The sequence below is a fragment of the Argiope bruennichi genome, chromosome 1 (genome assembly GCF_947563725.1).
Source record: "Argiope bruennichi chromosome 1, qqArgBrue1.1, whole genome shotgun sequence".
In the NCBI taxonomy this organism is placed as follows: Eukaryota; Metazoa; Arthropoda; class Arachnida; order Araneae; family Araneidae; genus Argiope; species Argiope bruennichi.
The window spans coordinates 30,267,933-30,286,818 of NC_079151.1; the positions used below are offsets into that span (position 1 = coordinate 30,267,933).

At 29.9% G+C, this 18,886-nt stretch overlaps 1 protein-coding gene across 9 annotated transcripts in view; it reads right to left on the reverse strand.

Annotated features, from left to right (window-relative positions):
* The window catches only part of LOC129964467 (uncharacterized), a 441,580-nt gene that overhangs the window by 75,359 nt on the left and 347,335 nt on the right, over positions 1-18,886 (reverse strand). For all 9 annotated transcript variants that reach the window (XM_056079101.1, XM_056079105.1, XM_056079106.1 and 6 more), the window contains one exon: positions 12,837-12,906. In XM_056079101.1, the coding sequence (XP_055935076.1) occupies positions 12,837-12,906 (70 nt within the window). The remainder of the gene's footprint in view (positions 1-12,836; positions 12,907-18,886) is intronic.

The window sequence follows — 18,886 nt, forward strand, 5'->3', positions numbered from 1 at the left end:
AAAATCCATTAAGTTATCTAACATCCAACGATGGAAAAGAAAAAAAAGCAATCAAATATTTGTTGAAACAATGAAAGTGGTATTTCATTGCTACAATTAGAAACTGTGTTTTTATATATGCAAAAGAAATCCTTTCGAAATTTTCTTAAAATTAATGAAAAAAATAGGTGACAATTAATGTGATAACATTAAAAAAATTAAGTTTAAAAAGTAAAAAATAATTTTTTTTGCTATAATAATTCCAGAAGATATCAATTATAAACACAAAAAAATTTTTTTGCTTAATTTTAAGTAATTAAAATTTCAAAATAATCATTTTGCTCAGTTCTAAACTTCAAATTATATATGCTGCATACCAATCATGTTTATAATATTTCTCAATAGGGCGCAATATTTTTTTTTTAATTCGCTTTCATTTGACATCAAATATGGTGTGTGATGTATTATTTCGTAAAACTGTTTCCCCCCCCCCATTTCGCTTAGAAATGAGTGAACGTGGCACTCATCTAAGTTACTGCCTACAAAATGTACTGTTAAAAAGTGTTTCCCTACAGGTCACAACATCAAATCCCATAAAAGAATGTCGATACGATACTATGATGATGAAAATGCTTGTCACATATATGTGCATGATGTGATAATGTTACAATGGAGCACATCTGCGCAACGTAGTATCCAATATATTATGTCAATGTTCCCATGTTTAAAAATCTGTCTAGTACAGCGAAAGCACATACACACTTTTTACTTTCTCTTACATGAAGTATAGAATAAGTATTGTAAACATTGAAAAATTTGTACTCGAGATTTTGACGATTCTCCACGTTTCACACCTTTCTGAATCCGAAAAACGTTTTTTGGCATTATGTCTGTACTTCTATGAACACGATAATTCAAAACCGCTTTGAGTTAGACTGCTGAAATTTGATATAAGTCGTAAATTAAGATTTCTATCAAAGTCTGAATGAAATCCATTCGCGGGAAGTTTCTGTTCTGACTGTTCGAGTCTTAACGCAACAAAACGCAAACAGCTAAGTAAACAAAATATGGTAAATAGGTTTAGCATATAAAATATATTATCACCCATTGAACTAAATCAACCAAACTGTTTACTGTCTGTCGGTCTGTACTTTTCAATGCATGTAAACGCATTCACTCATGTACGCAAGGATTGAAATCAATGAAATTCAGCATATTATCTTGTGATTATAACTGTAATTTTGTGTTCAATTTTTGAGTCAATCGGCGGACAAAAAAAGTCAAAAATATATATTCTCACAATAGATTCAATGAAAATCTAGATTTACGCCAAATATTTATATTTTTTAACTATCGTTTCCCAATTTTATGTAATATATTTCAGGCCTTGCCCAAGTTCCACAATTTTGTGTAGCAGAAAAGTGTAATTGGAAAATTAGCGAGAAAGCGTCAGATAGAAATCTTTATGCAATGGGAGCGGCCTAATTTCATTAATTTGCTCTGGATACTTGAAATTAAACTATAATTATTTAATTTGTAATTACATTTCTTTAAATAAACAATAATAACTCAAATATCTTGCTTGGAGTCTTGTTTTAGGCAATTCTTTCTGATTTGTTTACTCCTTTCTTTAAGCTCCTTTTTGGAGAAATGTTCAGAGAAGTACTAACAAAATTTTGAAGAACAAAAGTAAATTATGAAAGTTATGCAAGCACTTGACAAATTTTGTTTCATCGAGACTTTTTATAACTGTATAAATTCTCCACATTTTGAAGTCGTTTTGATCTCCGTTATTATTATTTTTTTAATATTAAATTACACATAGTTGCTAGTAAATTTTTGATAAAATATTCAGTTTTCTCTATCTTCCCGACTACTACACCAACATATGACGACATAATAAGGCAAATGTTATATGACTCTGCAAATGTTAAGCAATTAGACATATCTTGTGGTTGATCAGTCAGATACATGCTATCCAAACATACAATAAATTGCCCAATAGAAAAAATCTTTCCCTTAATTGAAAATGCATTTTCAACTGTTTGTCGTCCTAACAAGTTTGATTCAAAATAACCTATGTACTTAAGGTCATATGAAGATTAGATGAGCGTTTTCCTTTGTATTTTCATGTTGTTCAAATTAGACAGTTTGCTTTTTTAATGATACAACTCACTAATGAGCAAACTTTTATAGGAACAGAAGAAAATAAATTATTTCACCATCATTTAAAAAAATAATATTAATTCGATGATTGAAACTATAACTGTATATCCAAATTTTCTCATAATCAGCTTCGAACTTGATAACAATGCTCTAAAAATTGTACTATTACTTTAATCTACTATACTATAATAAAAATATTATTTAAATTATATCCATTATTTTAAATTATTAATTCAAAATATTTCGACAGCAGTTTGTGCACCACTCATGTAACTACATTTCAATTAAATTATTCGTTCTCTTTCTCTCTCTCTCTTTATATATATATATATATATATATATATATATATATATATATATACTAGCCGCCTTTGGCGACCAGCCGGTTCGCCAATCTTAATGTTCGTTAAAATTTTAATAATTAAATATTTTATGCAATTCCTATATTAATAGCTTCTTCATCAAAATATTTTAAAACTTCAAATTTTGATAGTCATATAATTCTCTCATAATATTATAAACCACTTCAGTCATAACATAATATATATCTCTCTAATTTTCTGTTAGTTTCCGTAGAATTTATACTATAAATTAAAGTGGAAAGGATTAATCTGCAATTAATATAATAATATTTTTTACTGAAACAAAGTATTTTTTTGTAATATAATTACTGAAAACAGTCACTGAGCGTTTAAACTTTATGGGCACTAAAGAATATCTTTCCTAATTTATGTAATATTTCAAGAATTTGTCAACAAAATATTCTCAGATTCATTATGACCAGAACGATTAATTAACAATGTTTAATTTTAAATGCATCAAACACTAAGAAAATAAAACGAATCGTTTAAAATAATCGCTTGAAAAAAGGTTAAAAAAATATAAAACGATGTACTTAAAACTATAAGCGTATACAAAAATACAGCGTATAACATAAAAACAATTTAATTACAAAAACATGCAAGTAACCTAAAAATAATTTAAATCATCCGTTGATAGTGGTTGTCATGTCTACAATTAGAACACAATGCGCATGCGTGAATTTTTAACGCCAGTTACGGTAATGCAAATGCGTGAGTTTTTCTATGCCAGTTGGGGTAACGCTATGCAGATTAGACATTTTTAATTTCCTTTATTTTGTTTTATTTTAATTCAAAAGTACTTCAGAATGAATCTGAAAGATCGATTAATTAACAATGTTTAATTTTAAATGCATCAAACATTAAGAAAATAAATAGAATCGTTTCAAATAATCAGCCGAAAAATTTTAAGCCTAGTCTCATGACTGTTGGGAGAAAAAAAACTGAAGCCGTACTCATTTGGCGGTGGGGAAAATGAAAAGATTTTTTTGGCGGGAAAGTTAGTTTTTAATTAATAATTAAAATTCTAATTAAAAATTCAAAAAAAGGGCTATCCTATCTTTTAAGTTAGATCAAACTGCACACGGTGTGCAAATTTGATTAAAATCGGTTAATTAGTTAAGGAGTCCATCGCGGACAAACAACGTGACACGTAATTTATATATATTAAGATATAATATATAAAGGGTGTCGCAAAATTAACGCAAGATTTGAATTGCCACCATTCGTGCAGTAAAGAATTGGCAAACGTATTAAAAAACATTTCACAGCTGATAGTTCAGGGTGAGTAAAAAGAAAGCATGATAGAACAACATGTTTTCATTGTTGAACAATATTTCAAAAATAATGGAAGTCTGTCTGCCACAGTTCGAGAATTTCAGAATTGGTTCCCTTGATCGTGGGATTTAACACCATTGGATTTCTTAATATGGGGTTATTTAAAGTAATAGGTCTATGCTAATATGCCCATAAGTACGAGTGCATCAACGAAATTTAGCTACATTTATGCAAAACAGTCATGGAAAATTTCGACTAAGAGAGATTCGAAACAATATGTGCCAGCAAAACCATGGAAACCATTTTCTCTATGTATAACTCCTTACATAACCAACATAATCCTTACATAACGAACACTTTACTGCACGAATGGCGGCAAATTCAGTCTTGCATTAATTTGGGGACACTCTCTATATTCACAATTAAACATTATTTTGATTTGTAAACACATTTTGTGAAGAATAATGATTTTATTTGGTTCTCAATCAACTTATTAATAGCCCCTTAATAAAAAAACCCCGTAATCTCAGTAATAATAAGGTGATCTGTAAAACTTTTTTCAATAGAACGAAGCAGATAACGGCTGGATTAGTGATTTAAATTCATGCTAACAAATCTTTCAATTATAATAACTCTAGAAATTAATAGAGGATTTATCATATCCAGTCCATTCGAGGGGAATAAGATAGTTGAGATGGTTCAGGATTCACCGCTAAGGATGAGCTACAAAGCCTCGAATGACAAGCTTAGGTTGGCTTATCCTCCATGTAATGCAGAAATCCTCCATTTTCAACAACTCTGGTAGCAATTATAATGAAATTCCATATGAATATATATCTGATATAGTTTTAATGTGTCTTTAAATTTTTCAAGACGGCGTTTTTAAAAACCTTTGAAAGCTAAAGAACTACTTTTATGCCTGGTATAAAGAAATTCCCATTTGTCATTACACGATAACGGATATACAAATCCAATAGAATTAAAAGATGCCTTGTAATGAAAAAAAATGTACTGAATCTGGCATTTCTAAACTAATAAGGTTTTGAACAGCCACAACAAGGATGATAGCATAAGTACCGTAATACAAATCATATCAAAGGATATTTAACTGAATGCAAGACTTTTGATTATTCATTAAGCTCCACCAGGCCACTGATTTTTATAATTATACGACCATCATTACTTGTTAGCAAACATGGTACATTTAATATTTGGAAGAACCCTTGATAGACAGACATATATATGAGCAAAACTAAAACAAACAGTCATAAAATATTTAATCCAGTACAGCATTTTCAATTGGAATTGCCTCAAAACACTAGTAGGATGGTTTAGTTATATTAACATCCCGTATTAAAGCAACACTAGAGCTATTTTGGGACGGACCTGGCAATTTTAAACAGCGGTCAGAGGAAAAGTGCGACACTTGAGCTTGCATCCCCTCTCCAAACTTCCATACCACACAAGCGGAAAATAAATAGGGTGAATAACTACAAAATTGCTATAAATATCGTAACTGGTTAATTAAATCAAGAAAATGTGTCCTTTTTTAGAAAATCTTTTTCAATTATTGGTTTATAAATTTTCAAGATTTCGAAAACACTAAGATGGAGAATAAAATTAAAGGGATATCCACCAGAAACATCAACATGAATTCAGAAATATAATCAAGGATTGTATCTCGAATCTTTACTACGATTTAAACCAGCATTACTTACTGAAATAATTAATATTTTCAACAGTGAAAAATCTAGCAAATAAGTTATTATTATTACTAGCAGACACTTATTCTAATACAAGATTATTCCTTTGATTATTATTTAAGCTGTGACATGAAACTGATTTTTATAATTGCATTACCACCATCACTTAGCATTAAGAAACAATAATATTAACATATTGAGGATCACCTGATGGATAGATACTATACATGTAACAAAAAAGCGGATAACAGCCAAATACTAAATCCAGTACATGCTTAATACGCGTGATTGCTCATAAAGCTTGCGAAACCAGTCAGATTGCAAGTGAAATCAAAGTTGAGAATGGGACAGGTTCTAATGTTTCTTCTTTCTCCAAAATGGTGTTGGGAAGTAGTGTGGTGGAACCACTTTTACGACTCCCGAAACCGAGAGGAGCTCTCCCGTGGCTCGTTCGCCGGGTGATTTCAGGAACAGCGATTAAGTCCTTCTAACTCTTGCCACTTTTTGTTTCCTGATGGGTTTCCGAAAGATCTATTTCTTTACTTTTTTACAGAGACAGGAAATGTTGAAGAAAAGTAGTTTTGGGCCGAGTCATTTTTCCTTATTCGGCAGAAGGTCGTAGTCTTAAAAGAAACGTTAATAGCCTCGGGGGTGGGGAGGTGACTGCATTATTCCAACAACCATTTCTAGATTTTTGAAATTGGCATTAATGTTTTTTCAGGAAATATTTAATTAATTATAATGAATTGTTGCGATTTTTTTTTTGAAATTATAAACTGTAAAAAAATAAATAGCCTTTTTATTCACAATTTATCTTTGAAATACATAGAAATAGCTTGCTTTTATTATTTCATTACAGATGCTACAGTTGTGGCAACAGCGCTTTGTGCGGGCGCAGTGAACTAAGCTCATGCACTCTACACCACTAGGGAAGCTACAGTTGTTTCAACAGCGCTTTGTGCGGGCGCAGTGAACTAAGCTCATGCACTCTACACCACTAGGGAAGCTACAGTTGTTTCAACAGCGCTTTGTGCGGGCGCAGTGAACTAAGCTCATGCACTCTACACCACTAGGGAAGCTACAGTTGTGGCAACAGCGCTTTGTGCGGGCGCAGTGAACTAAGCTCATGCACTCTACACCACTAGGGAAGCTACAGTTGTGGCAACAGCGCTTTGTGCGGGCGAAGTGAACTAAGCTCATGCACTCTACACCACTAGGGAAATATAGAAGCCTCTACCTTTTCTAGCCAGTTACCATTCATTACGATTCAGTGTTCTAAACGTTCAATCCTATGTTCTTAAGAGTTAAATGTTTCTTTAGTCTTTTGCTATGCTCAACAAAATTATATTTCGTTAACAAAAATTATTTGATTGAGTATTTCGAAGTTAGTTGAACATACAGAAACGAATAAACTTCCATAAATAGTTCTTAACATTTGCATTTCCTCTTAAATACATTGTCTTTAGTGGTATATAAAGATATATGAGCAGAAGAGTACGAAATGATGCTTTTACTTCCGCGAACGTTTTGGTGAAGATTTATAAAAGGAAATCATTAACGGTTCACTTTCCGAAGGAGAGCAAAGTTAGTAATTCTCATTTAGATTCTAATGTTACCCTACCTGCTAATGATTAGATTTATTATCGAAAGAGATATGAGATCTTTTCGTAGATTTATGATGGATTTCAAAATCCCGTATTTCTTTTTTATGAGGAGATTTCTTCAAGGAGTGATTAATACGTAATAATAAAAATAGTTTCAAATTGCTATCATTAACGAGATCATAAGTGATATGAACCATAAATCTTGACTATTTTTGAGTTATCTTTGCTACAGACAGACATTTTACAAAAATATGTTTTTCGAATTCTGGAAGGTCTAAAACCTGGAGATTCGTCAAAATCTTGAGTTCCAAATTTTTTGCCGGTTACAATAATTTCATCGTATTTCGTATACGACAAAGTAACAATATAAATTCTGCAAAATTCTATTTAACTTCAACGTATTCGGCGTATTCTTTGAAAGAATTTAAGTATTTAAATTAGCCTACTCAGAGGACTTCGATACTTCTGTGGTTTTTTTAAACATTTTTTCCATTTCTTAAAAATTTTTTTCAAACATACAAATTTTAAATTTTATCTTTATATGATGTAAAATTTGTATACACGATAATTTTGAACAAAAAAAAATATTATAAGCAATTAAAATATTTCCTGTTTCTATTTCGCTAATTCCTACGGTTTCTGTAATAATTACAGTCAACATATACAAAATATAATAAAGAAATCTATATAAATTGTGATTATAGAATATTTTCAGAATTTAAAACATTATTTATGATATTACTTTCCATTTCATGCGTCTAACATAAAACATTTATTAATATTTAATGCGCCATTTTTTATAACGCAGAACTTTTTTTCCACTGGCCGTTCTAACTGTAAGGCACATTGAACGCGTTTCAGAACCCTGAATCAATTGATCGGTTCAGTATTCAACCCCATAAATCATTGAGATTCTTTAAATCTTTTTGAACAGCTGGAGACGAGTAAGCACTCTCATCTCCTCTAAATTATGAGAACTTTTCTAGGGAGCTTCGCACGAAACAACAACATCCAAAAGGACGCCCCTGCAAGAATCGATTGCCCTTGCATCGATCCCATCCGTCGATCGAGTCTAAAAAAAACTGGAGTGAGGCTAGGGCTGCACTTTGAGGCTCATCCTTTAGACATCACGCGGGTGGATTTATTTACAAACAATGGGGCGCACCTTCGACTCGGGAGGACGCCCCATCGATTTAGAGGCCAACGTCACTGAATGATGAAACGGAGAATGGATTCTTTTTGAGATGCTGATAAACAAAAATGTGGAATAGGTTTTTTTTTCTATCGGTTCAGTTCGTACGTGTTCCTCCACATTTGGTTATTGGAAATATTTTTTTTTTAAATTCCAGGTTCATATTTGTTCTGCATTGCTTTCTCCAACGTAAAAAAAAGCGGAAATGCTTCGTAAAATTTTTCCGGGAATATTAAATTTACTACGATACATCAACAACTAGGAATTTTTTTCTGAATATATTGCAATTTTTCTTTTTTAAAAAATTCTTACTTTTAAATTAATATAGGAAATAAATTTTAGAAGTAAAATTTTTAAAAATAAGAAGTTTAAGTCTAAAATTTAAACAAAACACATCTGCTCAATATCATCATGCAATTTTTTGGCAAGAATAGAAAAGTTTTTATAATTAAACAGTGCAAAAGTCTCCAAATAAAAGAGATATCTGATTGATGCAATAAAGTCAATTGTAAAGAAAAAGACTCTTTGTAAAGAAAAGTTATAAAACGTCACTTCGGATAATTTTGTCTAATCAGAATTTTCTTGCATATGAACTTATTACTTCTCATACTATATAATAACTTAACATAAAAGAATTTACACGATAAAATGCTAATAGTGCAGTTGTTAAAAATTTGAAAAAAAAATGAGAAATCGCCCATTTTTACTAACAATGAAGGACGATTTGATCAGGAACTGCCAAATTTGACACTAATATATTTTGAAATGTAAAAAATGTGCCACTTCAGAGCAATTTTTTGAAATTTTAACTAGACTTTCAATAAATTTAAAAATTAAGCTAAATTTTGATGTTTGTCTGAAATAACTACCGACAATATCGTTGCATAACTGTAATTTTTGCCTCATTTCAAAATTTAAACAAAACACATCTTCTCAATATCATCATGCAATTTTTTTCCTGAATTTTGGTAGGTTTTTTTTTGTATACAAATTATAGAGTAATCATCAAAAAAAAAAAAAAAGACTTGAAATTTTGACGAATATATGTCTTTTAGACCTCTCTTAGCTAGAGAAATATATTTTTGAAAAATGTCTGTTTGTAACAAAAATAACTCAAAAACTCTTTAAGGCAAGCATATGAAATTTTGTATACGATCTTTACACTAAATTTCTAGTTTTCTACAAAATTTTGAACTAAATTCATTCAAAGGATGTCTGTCTGTCCGGCTATTCGAAAATAAGTTAATATGATAACTACAAAACAAAGAGAGTTACATAAATAAAATTCTATATATAAATTAACATCCGTATTGTTTATGAGCCAAATCCAACAAGCGGTCGATTATGTGCCGGACTGCATTTGCAGAAACATGTATACACGACAAAGCAAAAACGCAATGGCTTAAATGTATCACATTTGATATCTGATTCTGACTTCAAGTGTAGTTCTATGTTAAATTTTTGTTTTAGTCGGTTGGAAAAAACGCTTCTAAAACACAAATTCGATTTCCGGGAACTATTAATAGCATGACAGGGATTAATCGCCAAAAAACTCGCCAAGGAGCTCATGATGGATTAAATAAAAATGCTATATTCACACCAAAGGTTATATTTCATAAATCGTGAAAGTTTTGGGAGACCCTTCTTGCTGGCTAAAAATATTTTTTGGATAATTTTTATCCGTCGTTTTCACTTTATGATGAAAATTCAATCCGTTTTCATTACTTCGTAAAATATTTAATTGTATGCTTTTCTTTCATTCTTGGAAGTTAAGGAAGATTCATATTAATATCTATAGTACAGATAAGGAACAAAAAAAGAATATTATAAAATTGCGCTAATAAGAAAATAGATTGAGCTATTACGTTTTAAATAGCACTGGAACTTGACACTGTTTGAATCATCCATATGCACAATGAAAAGAAGGGTTGTAACGCTATTAAAATAACATGGATTCGATGTTTGATCAGAATTTGATGTTTCAAAGTAATTCCTTGCGTGAATTATAAACATTAAATTATGCATAAAATATGTAAAGAAAGCTATACGTCCAGCGCATTAGTTGTTTTCAAAAGGCGGTTAGTAAAAATAAAACAGTAAGAAACTATATGATATCAAGGTACTTTTTAAAAGTGAGGCATTAATTTTTAGGACACAATAATAATGTCACATAACAATTAAAATTTTGTAAGAAGCTATATATATAGTACCTCAATTGTTAAAATGAATTTATAATTTATCTCAAAATATGAATTCGAAACATCTAGATTAAATTTTAAGTTTATGATAAAACATCTTCATCTTTTTCCACAAAAAATTAATTTGTTATTTTGGATTAACAATCAGGCTAATATTTAATGTAACAGTGTAAAAATATGATTTATCTTGAAATGAAATCCCACTATTATAGAAATTAATTCAAAAATGCAAAACGGCATAGATTTAAAAAAAAAATAATTGAATGGAGTTGCAACTATTAGTTTGTTATTATAATATGTTCTTATATACATTCAAAATAAAAATCTTCATTTAGAATAATTTACTAATATAATAATAATACTAATACTTCATTTAGAATATTTTATTAATTCTAATATAACATTTAGAATAATAACTAATAATGATTAAATTGAGAATATGTTGAAATTTTAAAAATTAAAATGAACATTTTATTAAATAAAGAGCATTATAATGTAAACAACAAACGGTCACTTATAAGGATAGCGATTCTTTGAATTAAAAATAGCACCTTTTAATACTTTAATTCCACTTTCAAATTAATAATTTATAGTAATGCAAGTTTCGTTTATTAGAGTTATGTTAAAAACTAAATTACTATATTTGCAGACATTATAATCACTACTCTTTTTCATGCAGAAAAGAATGCTCTATGCATGTATTATTAAGACATGCTACATTCTATTTGTGAAATGATGTTTCATAATTTATTAGTTTGTAGTAAAGGAATTATTGCAAAAGATAATTTATTTATTATTTTTAATATAATATCTTGCTTATGGGATTTAAAAATCGTGCCACAAAAATACTTTGCATCACAATTATGAGATAGTTTTAAGTTTTAGCAAAGTAAAATAACTTACTAGAATTTCACTTATATAATTATAGTGCCGTTAACTCGATGGCTATTAACACTTTCGCTGTGACAAGACACTTGTATCAGAAACATAGCACAATGCAATTAGGAAATATTCTAGCGAATGAAGCTCTAACGGATGAAGCTTCGTTTGCAAATGAGGGTGACACTGATAATTGAATAATTACTAAAGCTGTTATTTTTGTGTTAACTGGTAATCTGCTGGCGGATTTGCACTGATCGATATACGAGAGCACTTGTAATGTCGAACAGTAACGTTGACTTAATTCATCCCAAAGTATTGAGTGAATGAGTATTTGTTCACGAATATTCAGGCCACTGATAACTGAATAATTTTTGAGCCTATTTTTTGTGTGCCAATTGGTAATCATTTGGTGTATTTGTAGTGATTGGTACAAGAGAGAACTCGTATTGCCGAAAGGTAATGGTGACTTAATTCATCCCAATGCATTGATTGAATGAGTATTTGTTCACGGATATTCAGGCCACTGATAACTGAATAATTTCTGAGCCAATTTTTTGTATGCTAATTGGTAATTCGCTTGTGGATTTGCAGTAACCGACACAAGAGAGAATGCGTATTGCCGGACGATAATGATGGCTTAACTCATCCCAATGTACTGAGTACCAAGTTCTAGCACCTATTTACAAACCAATAATAGCGCCAAACACGAGAAATTGTATCTGTTATTAGATATTTCAAAATTTTTATAGAAATATCGGTAAATAATTTTATCGATGATAAAAATTCACTTTAAAACAGTAAACGTCATAATACAGAAAGACTTGCTGTCGTATCATTAGAAACAGTAAGACTGGCTGTTGTTCGTTTGTGAACTCCAGAGTCCATATCTACTATAGAAACTGAACGAGTTTTGCTATTAAGTAAACTGCAATTGAACGAGTTCTGACGTTCATAAATGTCCTTATATTAATTCTGCCCTTTAAGTACACCATATTATGGAGAAACCATGAGTGCAAATAGGCAACTAATTCTATCTACTACAGGCATCTATTTAAATATACATTTTATTCACCCTTTGCGTACTATTTAAAACTTTCAAATCGTCTAATAGGATCATTTTAACCGCAAAATTGTTATCAACTATAAACGTAAAATATTTATTTTGGATTAAGAAAGGAGACAATAATTAGAAAACGAAAATTTTAGATGTGATTTTTGATATGAAACTTGTTTAATTGAAGTCAGTTGTTTAAGTGACGGGATATTTCTACTCTAATGAATACCAGGCAAACATTGTTTTTAAAAAAATACTAACTACCTCTTTAAGTAAAGAAATTTTGTCAATTTCTACTATCTTTTTCGTTGATAAGGATAAGGATATTTAGAGAGAGATTTCACATTAGACATGATTAAGGTTATAGAGAAGATTGTTAAAGACGAAAATATATGAAAAAAAATAGAAGGGTGATACTCACGTAGTAGGGCTGAAGAGGGATCTTTTCCTGTTCACTTGGTGAGGTTTGGGCTCCGAGACCATGTTCACGTCTGCCATGCCAAAAAGAGCGGGAAAAAAAGGCAAAAAAGACAAAAAATCACAAAAGTGTGCAAAAAAGTTCTAAAAACAAACATACAAAAATTACCAAAAAAACAATAAATATAACTACAAAACAGAAATTTTACTAATTTGATTATTTTTTTAGCACAAAAAATTCTTCTTAAAAAATAAAGATAGTATGTTAAAAAAAGAACAATAATAAAAAAAAATATAAAATAATGCGATATAAAAAGATTTTTTTCGATACGCAGTATGGTTAGAACAATGTCCGAATAAAAGAACTATTATTTCACACGCATTTGCCGTTGAAAATCATTTTCGAATACAATAAGGTTCATTCTTCAGAAACTTGGGAAAAGAGGTCATCCATCATAGACATGCACAGCCGAATAAAAAAAGATAAATACAGAATAAGAGTTCCTTATGTAAAGAAATTCGTGATAAATTTAATGAAAAATATTTTTTTACAAATATATTTTTGGATTTTTGCTTAAAACAGTTTAAAAACCCCTATGAAGAAAAATATAAATAAGGCAAAAGTGTTTTGAAAATTGGAATAAATATTTATATTATATTACAAAGAGATATAAAGCAAAACTACTTGTTTCATAATTTAAAATGATTTGTTTAAAATTTTACATATACCTCAAAAAATATATTGCCTTTCCTAGACCAAGAAATAAGCCATATTGTTATCTTAAAATATTGGGGTGATATTAATAATTAATTTATAATTTTCATATTTTTTCGCAATACGAGTATTAAAACAACTGTCAGTAATTGAAAAAATTCCGCAAATCTTTTAAACGTAATCTTTTACATCAATCTTTTCAAAGTAACAAATTACTTATTATACAGGTCAACAACTACAGAATATAATAAAAAAAACTTATTAGATAAATAAATTAAAAAAAACAAGCATTGTATTTAATTTATGAGTTTTTTTTTCTTTTTTTGTAAGAAAAGTATACTAGATTTTAGAAAATGAAAAAATAGCATCTAAAGGTTTATCAGCGACATCTATTGGTAAACATGCGAAGTATCTATATAAACAACAATGGTTTTGGGTTTTACTAATTTGCTATTTATTGTTGTCATTTTGAAAGTTTTCCATTTAGTATTGTTGAGTTATTCAGTGTATAAAGACCCCAATCATGGAACCCTCCAAACTGTATTTTCGACGTCCATTGTTTTTTTTGTTTGATTTGAAGAAATCTGGTGCCGAAGCACATCAGAACACTATTAGAAACTTATGGTGTTGCTGCTTCATCATATCCGAATTGTCGGTTTTGGTTTCAACGATTTAAGAATAGAGATTTCGATGTCAATACGGTCAGGAGAACCAAAAAAATTAGAAGACAATAATGTGCCATTTTTTTAATAGAAGCTTTTTTAAAGTAAAAAAAATGACCAAAATACATGCAAGCACTTAAGAAAATAATAATAAAATGTAAGTTACACACATATAAAAATGAATATGACTTTGCAAAGAATGACCGCAGAAACAAAACTCAAAAAACTATGTTTTCCACAGCAAAGAATAGAGAATGAAAAAGATGATAGTTTCAACATAGACAAATTTTACTTACTAAATTGTACTTTGGGGATGGTTAAAGTATCGAAAAATTATGCCCATTATTTTCTGTCATAAAATATCGTCAATTAATTAATAAATATTGCAAATTACTTTAAAAATGCCCTATAGATAAATATAAAACAGAAATTTTGTTAGCTTGATTCCTTTCCTCTCTTGGCACGAAAAATCTATTTAAAAAATAGGGATGGGAAGTATAAAAAGAACGGCAGCAACATCGTTGCACACACCCCACGACATAAAGAGGATTTTTTTTTTTCGATACACATTACGGTCAGAACAAAGACGGCGTGAAAAAACTAATATTTCACACGCAATTCCCTATGAAAATCATTTTCTAATATAAAGGGTGAATTCTGTCGAAACTTGGGGAAAACGGTCATCCATCACCACGATGCAAAGTCTAGCTTCAATAGAATGTCGAATAAAAATAGATACGAAACAGGAGTTTCTTTATATATATAAAAAAAAATGTTCTTGAGATGATAACAGTATGGGAAGATTTTTTCCAGATATTTTCTGTCATGAAACTTTGTTAGAATATTGATCAATGTTGGTAATGTTGTAGGATTTTGCACATTAATTGATGGTTCATATCTGATATTTACAGATGCAATATTGCAGAAAAGGTTACAGAATATTATAGAAATACTACCAATAAAAATGTTTTAGCTTATCTTAAGATACTGGTAAGATAAGAAGGTGTACGGTGAGAATCTAAGTCTATATTTATTATGCAGGCTGATTTATGTTCCTGGATAATGGTATAATTCCCTCTTTCTTTTTAGACATCCAATGAATAGAATGTCTTATTCAAATAATGATATTATTACGAAATTTCCGGGTTCGTTTGGATAGTGGGGGTTATATGGTGTGAAGAACGCTCAATCACCAGGCGGCAGTAGAAAATAAAACAACGACCCGAATTTATACGAAGACACACAGTACAGCACAAAGACGACAACTATATACAGCACAAAAGACGATTATCTTCAGCCGAGTCGTGCAGCAACAACAGCATACACAGCAGCATATAACAGGACTCTACTGCAGACAGTAGCGCACAGCTTAGTTTAGCACTAGATTGACTCCGTCGCTGCTCCGCTAATCTCTGAAAGGCCAGTTCTTTACCGTCGATTCCGACTACTCTCCACCGTCGATCCCAACTATTCTTCCACTCCCCGGCAGCTGCAGCTCCTTTTATAGGTCTCAGGAGGCGGGGCTAGGAACCTCTCAACCAATCAGGAACGTTCGAGGCGTAACTCGGTTCCTACTGGACGGATCATGAAAATTCTCGATGTTTCGGGTATAATCTATTTTGTAGCCAAAGTCTCCAAATTCGTCGCCAAGTTTGTCGCCAAGCTCTGGGACCTCCTATGGAACCAACTATGCATCACAGGTTCATAACAATATTCTCAAACAAAATATTTGAGAAATTTACATGCGGAAAGCATTAACATCAAATGCGTATGATGAATGCATAGAATTTAAATAAGAACTATATTTGTTTATTAAGGTATTTTAGTATAAATTTTTTATCTCTAGAAACTATATAAAAATAGAATATTGTTTAATAGCTGAAACATGAAGAGAAACATCGTGATCCAGATCGTAAAAATGTTATTACTTTTCGATTCATGTATTATTTTAACTAATGTTTTGTTACATGCATTTTAACGAGTAATCGATTGAAATAATATAGAATATCTCATACTGACGATTTGGGAATTCTAAATCAATTACTGAAATTCAATTTTGGCTATTTTACAAAGGCAGTTTTATTCATAGAGTTTTGAATGAACTGGTTTAACTGCATCGAGATTTAAAAAGCCTAGCTAGAAGGATTGAGGTTTTGTTTCATCTAAAGAGGTGCAGTTTCAGTTGGAGTTGCGCACAAAGTCAAAATTATTCCAAGATTTCAATAATTCTAAATGCATGAAACAGGGTCTTAAAATTAAAATTAGATTACAAAATGACAAATCTTTATAAGCAAGCTGATGCTAGCTTAGAACTTAGGACTTAAGTTAAACAAACTAATGAAGTTATTAATGACGGCTATTTAAAATAACGTTGATTTTTTATAGAATATTTTGAAGAATTTACGAAATTCAGAGTCAACAAAACATATGAAATATATAATTGTATCTGTTGTAATATCTCATATTTAATTATTACATTAAAAGCAGTCTGTTTTACAACACATTCTGGACAGTTGGTTCAATTCTGCATAAAGAATCGTACATATACGCTTAAGTAACATTAACTATAAAATGAACAATAATAACAATAATACAACATTCACAAAATCCTATTTGTTTTCTAACTGTATAAATTAACTAATCACCGTAGATGCTTAGATGCTTTACACTCAACACGACTGTTGTTGTCATTTTTTTCTAAATTAAAGAAATTAGAAAGATTAAAAAAAACAATGATGGTGAATTTAAAATTACAAGCCTTAACATATCGAAAAAAGAGAGAAAAGAAGAGGAAAAAATTGAAAGAAAGAAATAGAGATTAAAACAATAAGATTAAAAATAAGCAAATTTTTTTCAGAATAAATGGTTAAAATTTATGGTTATATATCAGAGATTAATATTCAATACAATAAGACACTTAAAAAATGTACATTAAAAAAAAAATGAACGCTTGCTAAATTTTTCAAATATTGAGTAGTCTCTTGTGGACACTAAACCACAAAGAAAAAATTGCACGAATAAAATCGAACACTGACAACACCAATAAAGTATTCGAACAAGGTAATTGAAACATTTTTCTGACAGACCCTCTTACCACCTAATATATGGAGATGTATTTTTTTTATCAAAAGAACTTCGTAAGCGAAAAACGTGTGAAGTAATAAAATATTAAATAAAAAAAATTCTAACTAATGAACGGTGTAGCGGATTTCTTTTTTCCTTTTTTTTATAATTTTTTTTCTACTACACCCTTGTTTCCACCTCCCCTAGAGCACTCGATCGACGATAAGAGCGCGTGCATTTAATTAAGGCTCAAGCATCTGGTAGAACGTTTTCTTTTCAATGAAAAGTTAAAAAATATAAAAAATAAAAAAATGGCAAAACTCGGAGTTTCGAACGAAAAAAAAAATGTCATAACATGTGGAGGATTTCGGGAAAGTTGTTTTTATTATTATTAATTCTTTCTGTTATTTTTTTTTCTCGCAGCGTGCCCTCGGGAACTCAAACATATTACGCTACAGAGAGAGAGATTTGTGATTCTTGATTGCAAGCATTTTCCTGGCCGACATATGCGACTCGTAGACGATACGGAGTATTGATTTATTTGCATGAGTTGGCAACGTCGACAAAAGAAGAAAAAAATGGAAAAAGATGTCGCCTATTACCATCATCTGGAAAAAGGCAAGTCGACATTTTTTGCGTCCTTTTTGGGTAAATATATTTCTTTTGGTACGAGTAAATAAAGTAAGATCTTTTTTTTTTTTTTTTTTTTTTACATCTGGAGAGAGGAAAAAGAAAAATTCGCAACTACTTCAAGAAAAGTGGACTGGAGTTTTTAATAAAATGCAGAATCGTAAGCTTTTAATTTATATGCTTTTTTTTAAAGTAGAAAATTAGAACTCACGGTAATTAACAATTTTAAAGACAGAATGCAATAGCGATTTACGTATTTTAATGAAAAATACAATCTCGATACTGAATTGCTTTAGAAAAGTAATTCAAACTTGCTTTGAAACAAAAATTGTTTGATCTTAAAAAGAAGAAAATACAACTTACTGCAATTTTGACAGAATGTTTAATATAATTTGCTTTTTTATCACGCATGTTTGATTTTAACACGCAATGAAAGTAATGAATAATTTCTTTCGAATATAATTATTTTCATTAGATTTCCCTTTGTTATTTAATAATGCTACGAGATTTTCATATTTTTTAGTGGCTGTTTATAGAATTATTATTTACTTTGCTAAATAGTAATTTCTTTCGAAAATAATTATTTTCATTAGATTTCACTTTATTATTTAATACAGCTACGAGCTTTTCATATTTTTCAGTGGCTGTATATAAAATTCTTATTTACTTAGCTAAAGAGTAATTTCTTCGGAAAATAATTATTTTCATTAGACTTCTCATTATTATTAAATACTGCTACGAGCTTTTCGTATTTTTCAGGGACTGTTTATAGAATTCTTACTTACTTTACTATTTTCTTATTTATTATGCCCTTTTCTCTGCATATATATCTCAAACTATCTATTATAAAAAAATACTATTTCTTTAATTTAAGCTTTGAAAAATAAAAGCTTACATAGGAACGAGATCATAGACAAGGAAGAGGATTTGTATTTCGTTATAATAACTATTTTATTATCATGTGACAATATGATGTTGTTTTCG